The 20,117-nt window shown below is 30.5% G+C and overlaps 1 protein-coding gene across 3 annotated transcripts in view; it reads left to right on the top strand.

Annotated features, from left to right (window-relative positions):
• The first annotated feature begins 310 nt into the window (after positions 1–310).
• Positions 311–20,117, top strand: part of LOC143046168 (coiled-coil and C2 domain-containing protein 2A-like) — a 64,996-nt gene continuing 45,189 nt past the window's right edge. The window contains exons 1-9 of one of the 3 annotated variants that reach the window (XM_076219209.1): positions 311–549; positions 3,476–3,566; positions 4,043–4,087; positions 4,890–4,958; positions 5,933–6,212; positions 6,848–6,993; positions 7,580–7,675; positions 12,392–12,481; positions 14,442–14,465. In XM_076219209.1, the coding sequence (XP_076075324.1) occupies positions 3,489–3,566; positions 4,043–4,087; positions 4,890–4,958; positions 5,933–6,212; positions 6,848–6,993; positions 7,580–7,675; positions 12,392–12,481; positions 14,442–14,465 (828 nt within the window). In that variant the 5' untranslated portion in view covers positions 311–549; positions 3,476–3,488. The remainder of the gene's footprint in view (positions 550–3,475; positions 3,567–4,042; positions 4,088–4,889; positions 4,959–5,932; positions 6,213–6,847; positions 6,994–7,579; positions 7,676–12,391; positions 12,482–14,441; positions 14,466–20,117) is intronic. The other 2 variants (XM_076219217.1, XM_076219222.1) reach the window with 2 other exon arrangements.

The following is a 20,117-nucleotide window of genomic DNA, read 5'->3' on the forward strand; positions in this document are numbered from 1 at the left end:
TATTCCTGAATGAGACTGACCTTTTAAAAAGTCAGAATCAGTTGATGAGTACCGTGAATTCTTCAATTTATTAACTATTATTTGAGAGGCTCAATGGTTTCATTTTCCTCAGATCTAATTTTCTTCTCTTTTATACAGTTTGATTTAAATCAAAGCAAAACAGAAATAATTGCACCTTTGTTTTCATCTTTTCAGCGTAAAACTCACAAAAGATCATATTAAAAATAACACGCTTATTATTAAGTACGTTTTACCTGTAAATTTATTTTCGGTCAATAGATGTCCCCATACAAACAAAGCTCTTTACTTTGGAGGCGATAAAGGTATAAACAACAAGTTCTGTCACGAAAAACCAAAATATTTTGTACGATTTCTTTAATAATTTGTTATCTGTTTGGAAATTCAAAGGTTTCAACGTTCTTGAAACAAAACTTGAAGATATTTCTTAAACAGGCAGAGGTTTTGGATGAAATAATGCATTTCAGTAGTTGCTAAGAACGCACATTATTTAATTTATCTACAAGTCTACCACAAAAATACTTACAGCAGGTAAGCACATTCTGCAAAACTGAGGCTATATTCGACAGCATTAACTAATCAGCAACAATTATAAAGTGTGCATTTCATCAAGGAATTTGTGACAGGTTAATGATTGAGATTTGTCGAATACAAGCTCTATGCACAAAGGGACACAAAGCTTATGAAGTTATGTTGTATTGTATTACTATTTATATACAGTATGTACATGCATGTGAGTTCGTGGTCTAGTGGTTAAGACCGCTGGCTACAGTGCTAAAGGTCAAACTTGGGACAGATTCTCACTCGAGTGCTAAAAATATCAGTACATCAGAAGGGTGATTTTCACTCTCTCACACACATCTCTGGTACCCAAACCAGAGTTTAAACTAGAATGGGTATTATGGGAGCCTCGGTTGGTCAAAGTTGCTCCAGACTTTAACCTGGAGATCAATCTGCTGATATCTCTTTGGTTTGTCTGTTCCCGCCTAGCAGCCTGGTGGTTCTCTCCGAGTACTTCAGCTTCCTCCACCATAATAACAGATTCTGCCCGGTGTCCTAATACTCCCCAGTGGTGGGATGGGGATTGTCCTTGTAAATATTGAACATTAAAAATACGTTAGTGACACATCTCCATTAATCCTGATAGGGAGTGTACACAGATTCCAATGTACCCTCACAGTTATCGAGGGGTGCTCCGTTATCAGAGGAATCTACATACATACACACACACACACACACACACACACACACACACACACATGTGTAACTGACTTTCAATAAAAAAAATTATGCATTTTTCTGCCCCATCACTGTCAAAGAGCGAAAGTTGATTGATTATTGAAGATTAAAGTCAGTAAATGTGATCTATCCAACCAAAATAAGATCAATGCAATAGAACACATACAGGAAGGAGCAGCAATACTTGTGAATAACAACTACAGTCTAAACAGACTGAATACCTACATGTACCTGTGTATCATACATGGTAAAAACTTTAAAATAGGAAAGTCTTGGAAGAACAGAGGAACACATGCAGATTATGCATGCTATTCAAGATCCAGCATTACACAACATGTATCCAATAGACATGAGATAACAATATTTGACCTCAAACGATATATATGTACAGACCAGATGTACAAACCTCTTCTAACAAGAAAGAACCAATACAGATGCCTACAATGTATGGCAAGTCTTTCTTCCCAAGGACCATCAGGGATTGGACAATGTTAACGTTGGAATAACTTACATCAATATCATTGTCCAACACAATTGATAGGTTCAGAGCTGCCTTGAAGCTTAAGGCATGCTCTAAAATGAAATAAACAACACCAATACCTGTACATGTACATGTATGTACATAGTTTTAATTGTTAAAATATTGCAAATGTTTTACATGTAAACAGCCAAGAGAGAACTTTCTGTATTCCCCGAACACTTTTTTTTGAACCATGTACACTTGTACATTCAAAATTTAAATTGGTTCCTTACCTGGAAGAATAAGAAGATAAATGATGCTGTGCTCTCCCAAGAATCAAATTTCATTACAATTTAATGAATGAGTAACTCCCAAATTCAGGTCAGGGGAAATTGATTCCATGTTGTTCCAGCTGCTGCTATACGATTCTGCCTAACAGTCGAACTTCGTTGTGTCGAACTCTGTTGTGTCGAAAACTCAGATGAGTTTAAGTAATTTCTCGGTCCCGGCATAATTCTCGTTTGATCAATGCATTTTAACCTCTGATGAGTCGAACTCGGATGATTCGAATTCTCGGTTAAGTCGAGGTAATTCTTTAGTCCCGTCGATGTAAAATTGGTGTAAATTGACCCCGATGTCTCGAAGTTAGAAATAAAAAAAAAAAATCGAAAGAAATAAAAACTTTAAAAAATAAAATTCATAACGGATGTTTGTCTTGTTTAACCTATTCATTTCGATAAGTGATTAACGCTGTGTAAATTCCATAAGTGATTATAGCTGTGTAAACATACTTGTTTGTAAAACAGTTAAAATGACATGTTTATGATGACCGCTAATCAACACCTTTGTTGTTCGTCCAAGCGGAACTTGAATGTGCTGAACCTATTTCACTTGGTATAAAAACGAAACGAATTTTGATGACCCAAGCTGAGATTGAACTAACCATTAGAATAAGAAGAATAATTAAAAGGATTACAATATTTTATTAATTATTATGAGTCGGTCTTTTTAATCTATGAACACTGTTCACATTCTTTAAAGATTAGTTATGAAAATATTTTCGCGAGTGATTCCATAATTTACAGTGACTGACCTTTGTAAATATTTGTGTATTGATTTTATTTGTGAATGTTGTGTGTTGAATCTTAAAAATACGGAACATAAATACACAATCATATATTATCATATCGAAAAAAGCACAATGGTCAATAAACATGCATCTAGTTAACAGAAATCACATATTGGTTTTTCATACATTTCAAATATATGACGTCACACTCGACCTCGGATGAGTCGAACCTCGGATGAGTCGAATACTTTCGTCTGGTCCCTTCGACACAATGAGGTTCGACTGTATATGAAAATACTACATGTATATGTCAAGCGAAAACAATAATTCATTTTTGTCATGCTACAATTGTGTACATGTACTTAATGTCCAACATTAATTTTGTCTACAATTGGCTCATATTCAAAAATATTTTATTCTCTAAGTGAGACAATTATTTGAATATTGTTTGAATTCTTTCTAACCACAATTTTACTATCAGACACATTGAAATATATGATTATTTAAGACAAAAATATTTAGATTTAAAACGATTATGCAGTTTGTCATGTATGTAGCATTTATGTATAATAATTTATAATAGAAGACTATTGTGTACTTGAATGCAGAATAAAAACATATAATTTCTTTTTGTGTTTCTCTCCTTCTTTGATTTATGTTATTCTTTTTCTTTTTCTTTTTTATTAAAGTTCAGTTTCCACAATGGACAAGCGTAAGAAGAAGGACAGATTACTGGTACCTGGAGACGATGAACAGGATGGAATCAGTAATCCAGTCATGGTATGCATATGTGAATATAGGAGACTCATTCATGTTTTCTTAAATAAAAATATAATATCAATATACGTTACATATTATTTTTTGAAGACATTTTGATATCAAATTTAAAATTTGATGCACATTTTGTTGAATCAAGGATTTGTATAGTAAGACTTACTATGCAAATTCTTGGTAGAATTAAAAAAAAACGATATGTTTCCTTCATTTTAGTTATTTGATACATGTACGTGAAGTTGCATTATTTTATTTATACTTAACAATAAAAAGAATGTGTCCATCCTGAATGTTTTAAACATTTTGTATGATAAAAGATTATACCCTGGTACATTTATGTATTTACTTCATTTGTTTTCATACATATTTATTTGGAGTTAGAATATTGTTGTCTGTAAGATCTGGCTTAAAATATTTAATCCATATTTTTGCTTTCCTTTAATTTTCAGAAAGGATTAATAAATGATGTTTAATGTTTTCAGGATGAGGAAGGGACAGGGCCCAGTGGAGGAGAATCATCAGCTGAGGTAATGTTTAAAAGCAATTTCCTAATAAAAATTTGTTGGATAGTTTTTACATTTTTATTCAGAGAACATCTTGTGATTAGTTTTTACATCTCAAACCATAGAAGAAGAAATATGTAATATATATGGGTATACTTTTCGGAATATTGAAACAACTTGCATGAATTTAGAAAGTCTTTACAAATGTAGAAATATATAATATAAAATTAGGGATGTGGAAATATATAATATAAAATTAGAACTGTTATGATGACAATAAGACATCTTTCAACCAGAGTTCAATTGATGAAGATAAATGCAATGATAGGTCACTGTAAGGCTTCAACAATGAGAAATACTCATACTGTATAGTTGGCAATAAATAATCCAATATGAAAAATATAATACAGTTCATATTTGAAAACTAACACTTGTAACAACCTCATTTATACAATACAATTTACAAAAAACAAATGTGACAGACATGAACCAACGATGACAACTGAATGACCAGCTCCTGACTTGAGATAAGCACATAAGAATTGTCAGGGTTTTTTGGCAATTAACCCTCCCCTTTAAACAGGGGCAGTGGTAAAACAGTACAACATAAGAAGAAATTGAAAATTGGTTGCAAATTGCTAAGCTCAATAGATTGATAAGAAGTACTTGGCAAGCAACTAATACAAATAAACTAAATAGATTGATAAGAAGCACTTGACAAGCAATCTTTACAAAAAATATCAAAGTTGATTTCAATACATTGGTCATGGTGTTGAGAATTTGTCTTCCTGTGTCATATTTCAATGTTACATCTTAAACTTTGTAGACTGAAGCTATGGAAGCAGATGCCCTTGTAAAAGATCTGAAAACAAAACATAGAAGAAAACAGAAAGAGGTGAGTGATATATTTGTTACTGTGATGTATTTAAAATAACTTTTAACAGTATTAAGCATCCATCAACTTGTAACTTTTAAAAGTCAAAACAATTTTTTTTTCTCACTTATATTAAACATAAAGAAGAATATCAAACAAAACTTGTATCTTTCTTTTTTTTTTAATCAAGTATCAAAATATTCATTTCCAGCTTACTTGTCTTCTGTCTTGAACTTTTCAAAGATCCTTTCCTCAGAAACCAAGCAAACTTTGGTATGAATCTAATAGGCTATCTTATATAAAGTTTGTGATTTTATTCACGAGTCAGTCACAAAAATGGCCACCATGGTTAAAAAAGCAACATAAGGATAAAATGCATTGTTTTATATCTAGAAAATCGTAGTAAATAGATAAAATCTGAAGGGGAGGGGTGGGGAAAAACACGATAAGAATGTCAAAATTTATCTACTTCCTGTTTGCACCAAAATTATCAGTTGACTCTTCAAGAAGTCTTTGCCTTAAAATGAAGATTTTGGATAATCTTTTTAATTTTTGTCAATCATCACGACGACAATAATAGATAATAAGTTACTTTTAACAGTAGTATAAGGTTAAAAATGTTATTATAACCAAAACTTTTCAGTGACTGCTTGAAGAGTTATTGTCCTTGAATGACAATAATTTTTTCTTTTATTTTTAAAAGTGTTTTTGCCTATTATCTTAAAAACAATAGAACTTGCCTGGCAAGTGGCAATATTCACCCAGTCATATTATTCACATTAATAAAAACCTTGTAATAATTTCTGAATTTACAGTACTTGTTTTTACCAATAGCTTTGGACACAAAGTAGACTTCCCTTGTGTTGCATACGACATGATTTACATTGCTGAAATAATATTAGTCAAAGGAAAGAATTATGTGGATATTTTTTGAGCTGAAGAACATTAAGAAAAACAACAAAGAATCAATCCATAATTTGACATTATATTTTCAGCTATCAAAGGTAATATCTCCTAAAGATGATTTAGCAACAGAAATGAAGACCATCAAAAAGAAGAGCAGAGAGAAAATTGAGGAAGCTGAAAGACAGGAGGAAGAAGAGGCTACAATGGAGGTAGCTGATGATGGTACTGTACCTATGCCTCCTGATACTTTAGATGGACAAGGCACAGAAACAGTTGTTACATTTAGGGAACCAGAAGAAGAAGCAGAGCCAGAAGAAGTGGAGGAAGATCCAGTTAAACGTTTGAAAAAGAAGAAGATTGAAGAAGAAGGTATACACAGTAATTATTTTACCATTTTCTGTAAAAAAATTACAGTATGAGGTTTGCTCAATGTTGAAGGTTGTACAGTGATACATAGTACATTGTAGCTTACATCCACATCATTTGAGCTCTGTTAGATAGCTGTCTCATTGGCAATCATACATCATCACCATAGATTTATATTAAAAATTATTTAATGTACTTGTGGCTACCACGGTAAAAGGGAATTAAAAGTGATTCTTGGAACATACATCAAGACAGTTGTCAATAAAACAAACTGTGGTTAGTTATTATTTACTATTAAATTGAGAATGGAAACGGGGAATGAGTCAAAAAGACAATACCTATCCAAAGAGCAAAAAACACCCAAGGCCATCTTGAGTCGTGAAAATGATCATAACAATTTGTAGGAAATGAAAACATTTTGTTGTATATTAATGAGCTTGGAAAAAAATACAAAACAATTGCATGCATCATTCTTCAATTTTGTGAATGATATTACAGTAATACACAAAATGTTGACTTTTTATTTATAACTTTCTCTCAACAAAGATATCAGCCAGTTGTTATCAATTTAAAATTATATTGTAAACATCAGTTTTTTCCTTGTGCTGTTAATGATTGGAAATTTTTGTAATTTCAAGTTCAAGCTTTCCCTACAGAAGAGGCTCCTGAGGAGCCCCCTGCAGAGGAACCTGAACCTGAGCCACCAGCCCCTCCTGAGGAAACTAAAACTCCCAGAGGAAGGTCACTGAAGGATAAATTAAAGAGTAGATTGGCAAAAGCAAAGGTTTGGAAAAGCTTTTGTAAACAGTTCTTATCTTTGATTAATTGAATGTTGTTAAATGAGATAAAAAGTGAAAAAGCAAACATTAATACTAAAAAGACTTCACAAATAACTAAAGATTGAGAAAATCAAAATCAATAAAAACTGGATGTGAACTCAGGCTAATGAACTTTAGCAATCTTGCTGGTTAGTTTGTACATCCCTGAGAATGTGAAATAAAAAAAAAATGTTTGAACACACTTAATTTGGTTGTTTTCATTATATTAGTACATTTGTATTAACCTAAATGATATTTCAAGCTATGTTTTAGTTTTGTATATTGGTTTTAAGAAATGCAGAATTGTTACTATAGTTCATAACAAAAAAGGCTCTAAACATCATATTCTATTTATTTATTAATCTGATGTGTACTTTTGTACTTTACAAGTTTAGTTTCTGACACCAATGTATACAGTTTGCACTATGTAAATGAATACAGAATATATTTAATTATTCATTAATCTAATTAAGAAACAAGTTTAGTTCCTACACATACTTATACAGTTTGCACTCTGAAAATAAATACAGATTATGATTTTGTTTCAAACAGGAAGAAGCAGAGGAAGAACAACAGCAACAAGAAGAGATTGAGAGAAAAGAGAGAAGGTTGAAAAGACAAAAAGATCAGAAAGACAGATTTCAGGAGGTAATCACAATGACTATTGACTGAGTGGGTTTTGAAAAAATCAACAGCAAAATTTTATATAGTTATACTTTAGTTTATATCAGAATTTCATACATTTTCTGCGATTCTTACTTGGAAACTATATATACCATATGATCCTAAAGTAAATACTACTTAGTAGCCCCCCAAAAAAATATTTACATTCAGATCTAATGCATATTAAAGCAGTCTGATATAGCTTCTTTTTTTTGGACATCACTAACAAGATTATGAAAAAAGTTAGATTTTTATGAATTTTTATTACTGATAAATGTCAATTACACTTTTACACTGACTTTAGCAATTAAAGGTGACACCAGGTTCCACAGAACTCTTTACTACAGCTTTTTTCAATTCTTAACATTGAAACACAGCTTTTGATAGAAAAAATTAGAATAGACTCCTTTTGAGAAAGTTGGTTTAAATGTAAATGTTACCAGTTAATAAAGATGAAAACCTTTTTAAAAAATGTTCATTCATAATTTTGACATTTTATATCTTGGTAGTAGGTACATATGTCACAATAGTTTAAATGTTTTCATTGGCTTAAAAATTTGTGAAATCATCATATGGTATATATATGATAGACAAAAGAAAAGTACTTGATAAAAAGTGCACAATTACTTTAAAAGTCATGATTTAAATCCTTACTTCTTTATTCTTCAAATGAAAACATAATTATTTTATCTTACATACATTTGATATTTAATAATTATAAATGTCAAGATGAGAACAATAGTTATAGTTTCAAATAGAAAAGTACTGTAAAAGTACATTTTGTTGTGGTTTCAGTTGATCTATTTTTTATATTTACATGGAAAATAAAACATAAACACAGCCAATCTTTGTAAAGAATTTGATTGTTAAACTGGTGGTATTTTATCATACAAAGGAGTTAACGGGAAGTAAAATGACAATGTGGTAAGGGTACTAGGTTAACATGAAGTGCGCTGTTCACACGTACCAAGTTATCGGCCAACACTATCTAGTATCTAATCATGATCAATCAGTCAAATTAACTTTATTTACAAACAAAAGAGTTGTCTTGTTAAATAGTTTAATTAGGTGATAGAGGACATGTCGATCGACAGCTTGTAGTATTTTAACAGCTAGTCTTTTAACTTTTGATTTGATTATCTTGTGAATGGACGCCTTGAATATATGAACCATATTTCGCAGACAATAGATGGTATTTATGGGAATTTATATGCCTTTATTTACAAATTAAAAAATTTAATTCATAGATTTTATCATCTGAAATTATTTAATCTGCGTACCTTTAAATATCCTATAAATAATTTGATCAACCTGGCAGGTATTATGTCTTTGATGTGTTGAAAACTAATTATAATCTGATTTATTAATTGATCCATTTCCCACAGTCTGAGGTAATGTAGGCGTGTCTTTGTATGCTAGCTCCACCCATTCATTTAAATCATATCCCTAATGAAATGGGACACATCATCATTATCATAAAAAATTTGGTCTACAATTTTAATAAGTAATTTCATTTTTCATGTATTTTGCTAACAGACAGAATTATGCAGATTAAAGATTTAATGGGATAATGTGAAATTGTTTGAGCTAATATAACATTAAATATTTTTAGGCTAAAATGGTGTTCAGTTGTGCATAAATTTTAATGGCTAAGGAGAGTGAAACTAGTTTTGCATCATAAGTGTCAATTTATAGTTTGTGTTTTTTTTCTTTTTAACATGCATCAGTACATGAGTGTTCATTTTAGGATATAATCAAAAAGTGTAACATTTTGAATTGTAAAAATTTAAGTAATGTTGCATTTTTTTACCTATTGAGCTCATAAATCAAACACAACTGGATTTTTTTCTTACCATTATTAGGACATTCCTTAGATTAGTTATAGTATTGGAAACCCATTTAATAAATGGATACATTATATATTTTAAACTTATATAATCTCATCTATATAGTAGAAAACTGACTTTGTTAATCACTCATCTTACTTTTCAAAAGATAATTTGTCTGTAAGACATCATTTGTGATTTATTTGAACTGTCATGATGGATTATTTGTCAAACGCACCCAGCCAAAGGTTTACCCCAAACTGTTTATTTGTAACATAGATTGGAAGTTTGCTTCAATAATAGAACAAAATCCAACATTCCATCATTATTCATACATTGATAGATGTAAAAAGATTTGGTATAACTGCCAATGAGACAATTCTCCATCCAATTCAAGATATATAAAAGTAAACCATTACTGTGAAAGTACTTTAATTCGTGGGTATCAATTTTCGTGGTTTCAGCAATATTTACATGTTCGTGGGTTTTTAAATTCGTGGATTTAAGTTTAGAAAAAAAAAATTGAAGCCTTTAGAAACGACGGTTACACTTAGTCTGGATTGAAGGAAATTGCTAAGTAAACATTGACCCGTATAAATCGTAGTGACAACACTAATTAACCCAAGATAAAGTGATCAACAGATTAAAGACCATCAAATGTGTTAATTACGCCATAAACATGTCACATAAAAAAAAAACAGTAACATAAACAAATGCTATAAACGTATCTTGAATTGTGAAATAATTCTTATCAAAATCAAGCCCAGCATGAAATATTTTTTTCCCATATGTAAGAGAACTATGAAGATATAAAATGAACACTTTATCATTTTAGCAATACCAATACCGGGAATCTGATTTTCATCGATCAAAAATACTTTTTATGAGAATTAAAAGATCAAAAGTTGTACGGTTTAGGTTATTTAAGATTAAATGGATATAATCCTGCATGCAGTTGTATTTAATAGTGCATTTGCCCTGTGACTACTATTCTAGTATTTTCAGATTTGGCGTTAATCAATATATTCTCTTGATCATAACAGTATTCAAACCTACTTGGGTATCTTTCCGTGTCTTGATTTAGACATTGGTTGTTTTATTTCTTTAGACACTTAAATTCGTGGATAAAGACATCCACGAAAACCACGAAAATTGGTACCCCACGAATAAAAGTACTTTCACAGTATAGGTGAAAGTACATTCTTCAACAAGGAGCCTTGGCTCACACTGAACAGCAAGCTATAAAGGGCCAGAAAAATTACTAGTGTAAAACCATTCAAACAGGAAACAGTCTAATCTATATAAAAAAACGAAAAATGAAAAAAACTTATGAACCACATCAACAAACGACAACTACTGAACATCAAATTCCTGACTTAGAACAGATGCAAACAATAGTGTAACATAACACACATAAAATACAAACTAAGTGAGAATAACATTCATTACCAAAATTTGTTTTTGAGGTATTAGCCGTATGTATACCACAAATTTATGTGTCAACAGGAAATTTAAATGTAGATTGTGACTTTTTAATAAAAAGAAGTCTTTAATAGTCTTGGAAAATAAGTTTTTGCAAACTTATCCCAAAGCAAATAACAAACAATGATTTGATGATTAATTAGAAATAATTAGAAAACACTTTGATGAATTTAAATTAAAAAATGAGAATTATGTTGAAATTTTCATTTTTTCAATTTCTGACATTTGATAATGCTATGAAATGTATTAATACCTAATGAAAGTTTTTGTTATTTTTTTCTATTATTTCTATATACAAAAAAAGTTAATCACAAAAATACTGAACTCTGAGGAAAATTCAATCAGAAAGTCCCTAATCCCATGGCAAAATCAAATGGCAAAACACATCAAACGAATGGACAACAACTGTCATATTCCTGACTTGGTTCAGGCATTTTCAAATGTAAAAAATAGGGGATTGAACCTGGTTTTATAGCGCTAAACCTCTCACTTGTACAACAGTCTCATAAAATTCCATTATATTTACAACGATGCGTGAACAAAACATACATAATAAATAAAATAGTCAAAATATGGGTACAGCAGTGGTTCGCGTGTCTGACGTCAGAAAATTAAAACGTAAATTGACATTGAAAGGTCACAAGATGGATTACATTATTGAAGCAGAAATTATTCTTTGTTCAGTATTTGGAAAAATGAAACATCAGCAAGTTTTGCAAACATCAGAATTTAATTATAGGAGACCTCTGTTAACAAAAGAGCTTTATTCTTTTCTGTTTTGGTAAAGGAAGGCTGTTGCATTACGATTATTTGAATGTTTAGCTATTTAGTGCTACCTTAGATTTTTCAGGAAAGATGCTAGTGTATAAGTTTTCTGACTTTTTAAAACAAAGTGTAAACTGATTTAAGGTTTGTTTAATGTTCAGGGGCAAATTCAGACAAGTAAAATAATGATTGCATAGAATTTATATATAGCTATCCTTAGTTGACTCTCAAATGAATTATCATTAACATATGCACTTGTATTTTTAATCTAACAATATTTGATGCAAAAATAAATTTAGATTTTACACTTTATGGAGAACAAAAAATGTATTTGTAGGATCAGAAAAAAAAAACATGTCCTTGTTATTCTTTATTTAATTTATTCTCTAATTTAGAAAAAGAAAAATGAAAAAAATATCATAATACTTCAGAAGTATTCCAGTGTATCAGTACTAGTTTTAATTTTTAAACAATGTAGAATGTTTTTGATCAATAGTGTTACCATTTATTTTCTAGTAAAACCGTTGCTTATCGTTTCATATGGCAGGACCAAATTAGACTCTTTAGATTTTTTATGATTTTAGTATATCATAAAAAGACTTATAAATAAATTTTGGGGATATTTTAGATGGATGAGACTGAAATAAGGAAATTTGAAGAAAAAAGAGAGAAAATGAAAGAAAGATGGAAGAAGAAGTTGATCCCAGAAAGAGAAAAGGTAAGAATTGACTTACCGTAAGATATTGCTCATTATTCTGAATATAATGTATAAGCATATACTAAATTATATATACAGTGAAACTTCTCTAAACCGGTCCCTCTTAATACCGGTTCTCCCTTCATATCGGCCAAATCAACAAGTCCTGGCCGGCGTGTATGTAAATAAACGGTCAGGTAACCTTATAAAACCGGCCACCCCTTTAAACCGGATACCGGCCGATATTTGTGTATTTGTGTAATCAAAATCAATAAAATATCACCTCATAAAACCGGCCTTGTCATTTGTAATCATTAGTCCATATAAAATAATGTTATATAAACAAACAAGTTAATCCGGTCAATTAGGACACCTGCATGGCCACTGAGTAGTGTTTACCTGTCAATGTCAAATCAATACCCGAATAAATTATCGGTTGAGAGATTATGATCTTCACCCACGCTAATCAATGATGATAATTAATTTTTATTAAATGTTTTAGCTTGGCTACTTTATTTGATCATTTGAAAAAAAAGATTTAGGCAAATTACAGAAATTAATCACTTTGATCTTTCAAATAAATCGTAAATAGATAGTGCTCACACTTAATTGGAAAATGTTATGTTTTAAAAGTATAAAATTAAATCTTAACGCCTATAAAATTAATCATTTATATGTATTTATGAGCATGTGTAGTGCTGTAATGTATGTGTACTGCTTCGATATTATTATCACCGTATGGTACCGATGATGAATGTGTGAATAATGAGTTCAATAACATAATATATCGATATTAAAACTGTTTTGTTATATAGTTGCATTTTATTTGTTATTCCTGCAAAATAAAAAATAATAAAGATACAAATGATGTTTTAATATTTATTTCATAATAAATTTAGAATACGAAGCTAAATTTACACAACAAAACAAACTTTATGATTGAGGTACAATACATGGTCAAAAATACAAATGCACAAATATTGAAGGGAAGTAACTCTTGTTAATTTCAAATTCAACAAACCGGCCACCCCTGAAAACCGGCCGAATCCCGTGGTCCGACGGGCGGCCGGTTTTGAGAAGTTTCACTGTATAGCATTTTTCATTATTAGAAATACTGTATATATAGAGCATAAAAATTTCCATTTCCATTGATTGATTTTATGCTCATCTGTTTCATTTATGATGTCTCATTCTAACTCGTGTTTGCATTCATGTATCTATACAAAAGTTATACATAATGTTTGATTATGTTATGATAATCGTTTCAGAATTATAATTCCATAGTTGTAAGACTATAATCATTAACAATTCAACTATTTTCAGCATGATCATTGCTCTATTGGTATTTAACAAAATTTGTACACAACCTTTAGGTCCATCTTCAAAAGCTTCCCTTTCATTTGTAGGAATTTTAAAGATTTATCATTTCTTTGTTATAAGGTTCTAATTATTAAAAATTGACATCTTATGCATTCCTTTTCAATTATGAAATTATTTTCAGATATCTTGTTCTAGAGATTTTGGCCTTATAAATGTTTGAATAAGGAGAGTATGAGGATGGGTGTATAGTCTTGGGATCATGGCCCAGTTGTTTATTTCCAGCTTTGTCATTGATTAAAGAGTAATTTTACATTCAAACTTATTTGAGATGTTCAAGTTAGAAGAGGCAATGCAATCATTGATCCTTTATGTGTATCATGTTTTATTTGAAATGACAAAATTTCTAAAATAAATGGTAAACAATGACTTTCTGTATAACACTTTTAATTTGAAATTCGAAAAGGATTGTCAATCTATACAATAACACATTTTTTGCTTTTAAGCAAATACCAAAGAACTGCTAAAGTTAAACTCATAATTATGGGATCATGTAGTAAGTGTTGAGATATGAGAGGCAGATTTACCCCAAAAGTGTTATGCTAATTGATATACATGTCTAAAAATTTGCAAAGATAACTTACTATGTGTTGTATTTGTTTAGAGGAAAGCTGAATTGAAAGAAAAGGTAATAGTTTGTAATGGAGAAGAAGGGCTTCTTGGTAAAATTTCATTACACTTTTTTTTTTGATTGGTTGAATTTATTTTACAATGAATGTGAAAGATAATGTACTGTGAATTTTGAAATATTCTTGTTTTGATTTGATTTTGTTTTGTTTACCATAACATTAAAGACAAAATTAATATACAATATTTCAAATTTATTTTTTTCATAATTAAAATACTGATGTCAAGATTTGACAGTTACTGTAAAACAAATATAGGTATTTGTATACCTTATTTAAAGTTTTCAGACTTTTACATAAATTATGCCTTTTAAAGAAATTTCAAAATCATATGGGTATTTTTTACAAACCATGAAGCTCTCTCTCCAATCAATAGAAACAACAAATCCCATGTGTTTTAACACCAGGTCTGGAACCTCTGATACACTTTACCGCTTCGGCAAGTTTGGTTTTGCATGTGGATGCACAATTTTAGGAAATTTAGTGATTGCTCCAAAAAATTTACACATTGCACACAATCCATTTTTACGCTCTCAACATTGTTTAATGTGTGTTTGAGTGTTTGAGGATGAGCAATGATGATAACATGTTTTACACAACACGTACACAAGAACTCACATACCACCTAAAGCTTTACCCGGAAACCTTTTACCTGTTTCTCCAATTTCCACTTACAGCTTGACTTATGACATTGAAATTATGAATATAATGAAATGTTCCTCAATTATGCATTGATATTCTTTGTGTACAATTTAACAGCTTTAGAACTAAGCAGAGAAGGGTATTAAGATAATTGCCAGGAGTTTGGGAATAACCTGTTAATTTGTCAAGAAGTCCTAATTTGATTATTTTGTGATGCGGGCACTGATTCATTATTTTAATGGGAAGTTGATTTTCCTTATTTATTATCTCAAGAATTTGGGATAAGACGCCTCTATTCAGGACTAGTAGTTTGTATTTATATCAAATTATGCAGAATTATGCCATTTTAGGCATTTATGATGCCGACTTTAAAAATGCTAAGAAAATTAAAGAAGAAAAATGGTTAAGATTAAAATTATGTATGATATGATGTTTTTATGTAAGACCTATAGTATGTTAGGTGAATACTACAATGTATCCTCTGGAAGTCTTTAGTAAAGTTTGGTTTAAGATTAAAAGGATTGTTTTCCAAAGTGTATCTCTGTCTTCTAGCCTCCTAACAAGTATACCCTATTTTCTACTGTAGTTTGTCGTACCCTACATACAGTTTTGAAGATAAACTTTTGAATCCACAAGCCCGAAGCTCAATTTTACGAAAAATTTTGTTGGATTCTGTTGGCTTGTACAGAAGAATTTTACAAGCTCCCAAGCAATTCTCCAAACCATGGCTGTAGGACTTGTGGTTATTTGTGAAGACTGTACATAAACAGTTGGCCCCTGTGAACATATTGGCCACCAAAGTATGAAGTTTGGAGATTTTTTTTGTTTTTGTATGGCAATCTATGGAATGTGAATGGAGTCAATATTCTATGGTGTGCTGTTTGATCTATTACTCAACAATCCCCTGTTTACTAAATTCTTACATATTTTTACACATAACTTCCATTTAAGAAATATTTGTCACATTTTTCACAGGAATATGATTCACAGCTTCCTGAAATTGATATCAAGCTTAGTGTGAGCATGTTTTACTGAGTGATGTTCTTTTCACATCCAATGCTTATCAATTTTCTGTTTACCCAATAGAACTTGAAAGCAGATATATCATTAAATAGCACAATAGAATTTAAAATGGATATTCCGGTAGATTCAAAGTTAACTATAATGTACTACTGGAATCATAAAGACATACAGGTATTGAAAATAAATTAAGAATGAAAACAGGGAGTGTGTCACAAAAACAACTACCCAACCAAATAGCAGAAAACAGCCAAGGCCACCAGTGGGTCTTTGATAAAGCAAGAATATTTTGGCACCTGGAGGAAGGCTTTAGTTGTCCCTTAAACAGTAATGTATACTAGTTCATACATACAAAGTTTAAAAAAGTAAGTCAGAACAATATTTGATGCTCAATTAATTTATATTTTTATTTTCTATGTGAAAAATAGCCTTTTTAAAGAATTCATTCAGTATAACAATATAAATAATTTGCTAAGTCATTATGGTCTATTTATATATTTGTACACATGAAGTTTTAATGAGACTCCATCTGTAAATTTACTTCATTAATTTATGTATTTGCTTTGTCAATATACAGTTTAAAGCATTCCTGTGATCCATGTGGAGAATTATACAATTAATTACTCCATAAAAACATACTAAATTATATTTAGAAGTGAAAAACCACAACCCCTGCAAGGTACAATATTTGGTTTTAATAGTCTTTAAATTTTCTGTAATTAGAATAAATTCTAAATTGATTTAAACTTCTGGATTTAAATGTAAAATGTTTGCTATGTAAATTGTTCAGACATAAGAAACAGTTTAAATCACCTGAAAGGTTTAAAGTGTAGTCTCTTTCTACTTAAACTGATTACTTTGGGAATGTTTGCTTCATTCTCACTCTTTGCAGCACCAGATAAACTTACTATTTCAAAATATCATCCACCTACAATACTGAGAATTAATCAACAATGTTTATCGTCTTTAATGAGGGCCATACCTATCAAGGGTGTGGTTACCTCAGGAGTTACAGTTTGAGATCAAGTTTTTCTTGTAAGCTACTGGAGATATATTTGTTGGTTGATGCTGTCTTTAAAAAATAACATACCTATGATGGGTGTGGTTATGTAAGGAGTTACAGATTGAGATTAAGTTGTTCTGTTATGCTACAAGATAAACACCAGTGAGCTGCTGGGATAACTAATCATTGTTATTTTAATTTCAAATATTGTCTACTCTATCTGTCTGTCCAGAGTGTATGTTTAGGTGATTATTTTCTATCTAAGATGATAATAAAGTTTTACAGACTGATTTTCAATTGATATGTGTACCTTGTTCTTAAAAAATCTTTACAGCAAAGTCAAACAAAGCTTATATTATGATGAATACAGTCTGGCTTGTCCAGATGTTCAGCTGGGGTTCCTGGAGATAATCAGTTGAGAAATAAGGAATATCTTTTACAACACTTGTCTTGATAATGTCCCATCAGAAGAGGTAGAGCTTGTTGATGAAGGGTCAATACCGGTAGGTCAAAGGTGAAGGTCAGACTTTTAAAAATTCAGCAAAATTTTGTGTTTTGGATGTAGTCTTTTCAACTAAATCTTTTACCTACCTTGATTGAATAATGTGGCATGGGTTAAGGAAGACCTTAGTTGTTTTGGGAGTTTATAGGGTAAAAGTCAAGGTCACAGCAGCTAAAGATAGATTAAAATTTTGTCTTGTACTGATGTGAACCGGTTTGTCTTTCGGCAGCATAGGTTATATGAAGGTATTCTTTTTCTTGTGACTGGTACTAATGTAAACCATTTTGTCTCCACTACTGCATAGATGAGATTAAGGTATTTTGATTCTTGTTTCCAGTACTGATGTGAACTTATTGTCTCCCCTACTGCATACTTGAGATTGGGGCATTTCGTTTCTTGTGTCTTATACTGACATTAATTGTTCTTGTCTGACCTGCTGCATAGGCAGGACTTTAATAGGCATTCTAGTTTTTGTGTCTCACTGTACTGATTAAAAGTGTTTATGACTGCCTTATTGCATAGATCAGACTTTGGCATTATGTTTCTTGTGTCTTGTACTGATGTGAAGGGTTTTTGCCTGCCCTGCTGTGTAAATCAGACTTTGGCATTTTGTTTCTTATGTTTTGTACTGATGTGAAGAGTTTTTGTCTCCACTGCTGTGTAGATCAGACTTTGGCATTCTGTTTTGTGTATTAGTGACAACTATTGTTTTAGTTTGCCATTGTGTAAATAGATGCTAGGTATATATTTCTGTTTCAACAGTTTGTTATTCTTATTCCAAACAGAAATTATCTAGGTTTTTATTTTATTTTTGGGGAAGGTGGTTAAGGTGGGGGACACCATTCTTCAACAAAGTCAGGTTAATGATCATACATATTTGTCTATGGTTTAACCATTCAATATTTAAAAATGGCTAGTTATTTACTTCTGCAAGATTGCACAAATTATCCATCTCAAATTTGTGTTCTGTTTTCACTTTTTTTCAGTCAATTCTAAACTCATTAAAAAATAGGACATCTGAATGATTTAATCTACCTTCATTCATAAATTGATTTGACAGGTGGGATCCAAATAAGAAATCTGTTAATCTTCAAATTTTGAATGAATTTAACCATTGACATTTGGTACAAATAATTTGGTGTAAACTTAATGTTGTAATTAGCATAATTAAAACTCATTTATCATGTATAAATAAGTCAACTGGACCAAAGTTTCTACTTTGTCAGCACTGTATTAAATTTATTTTCAGAAATAAACAGATTTGAATTGTAGGATTTTATTTCTATTTTTTATTATTTTATCAATGTAAGACGTATTTTATGTGCAGTATCACTTTAATCTTCACCAAAACATGCAATTAGAGTGTAAAGATCTTTAACAGTGGTTACTAGTAAATAGTGATTTTATATGTAAATGTATGATCAACCAGGTAGATGTTGGCCTTTATAATTTATTATAGTCGTAAAGGTTATTTTAAAGGATTTATTGGTGTGTTAACTCGGCCAACTTACTCACAAACTGAAAAAGTGTGAAGGACATTATGTTAAGTTTATGAATGAAAGGAAAAGCTAATATATACTTTATTGATGTGTAAAGTTAGCCAACTTACTCACAAATTGAATATAGTCCATTTTAAGTTTGTTTTTAAAAGGCTTAGTTTACACCTCAACACACTTTGTGAACATAACAATTTTTATTCCAAAAAAATAACACTTACAGAACTATCAAGTCTGTGAAGGAATTCATATATGTGATGCCATTGATGTTTTGTTTTGTTTTTTGGCTGTCAAACTTGCCAATGATATAAGACTGAAAATTCAAAATTTTAAATTATTACATTTGACTTCATTATTTTACTTTGAAACAAATAATAAGTTTTTTTTTTGTTTTTTTTTAAACATCTTTCATTATTTTGAAGTTATATGTGTAGTTAATTTAATAAAATATATACCACAGTATTTGAAAACATCTTGTCATTAACATTTCTGTAGAATTTGTGAAGGAAGCAGGCAAATGGTAAGTTGCATCTGAAAGGTTTAAAAAACAACATAGGACAATATTTTAAAACGCATTTCTTTTTCTCCTGTGAAAACTTAGATCTGCAGAGTAAATTCTGATAATAAGGAAGATAATGGTTTGTAATAGCACACAATTTATTTAAACCTTGAATATCCTTCCTTCCTCAATATTTTAATGTTTTTGAGACATAAATTGCACAGTAGCATAAATAAAAATCAGATGTCCTGACCTGAAGGATACACAATTGAGGAACAGAGTTCGGTATTCAAAATGTTTATCAAGTATTAGGTACAAGACTAAATTTTTCATATTTGTACATTTTGATTGTGTTATTTTTTTCTGTACAGTACACAATTTCAGGATCTAAACATTGGTTGGACACTTGTCTAAATATATATGATACAGTGTATTCATTTTACTTTGCTGGTACCAATTTCCTGGATTTAAAATAATTGTAATTCCATGACT

This window comes from Mytilus galloprovincialis, chromosome 1, assembly GCF_965363235.1.
Source record: "Mytilus galloprovincialis chromosome 1, xbMytGall1.hap1.1, whole genome shotgun sequence".
Taxonomy (NCBI): Eukaryota; Metazoa; Mollusca; class Bivalvia; order Mytilida; family Mytilidae; genus Mytilus; species Mytilus galloprovincialis.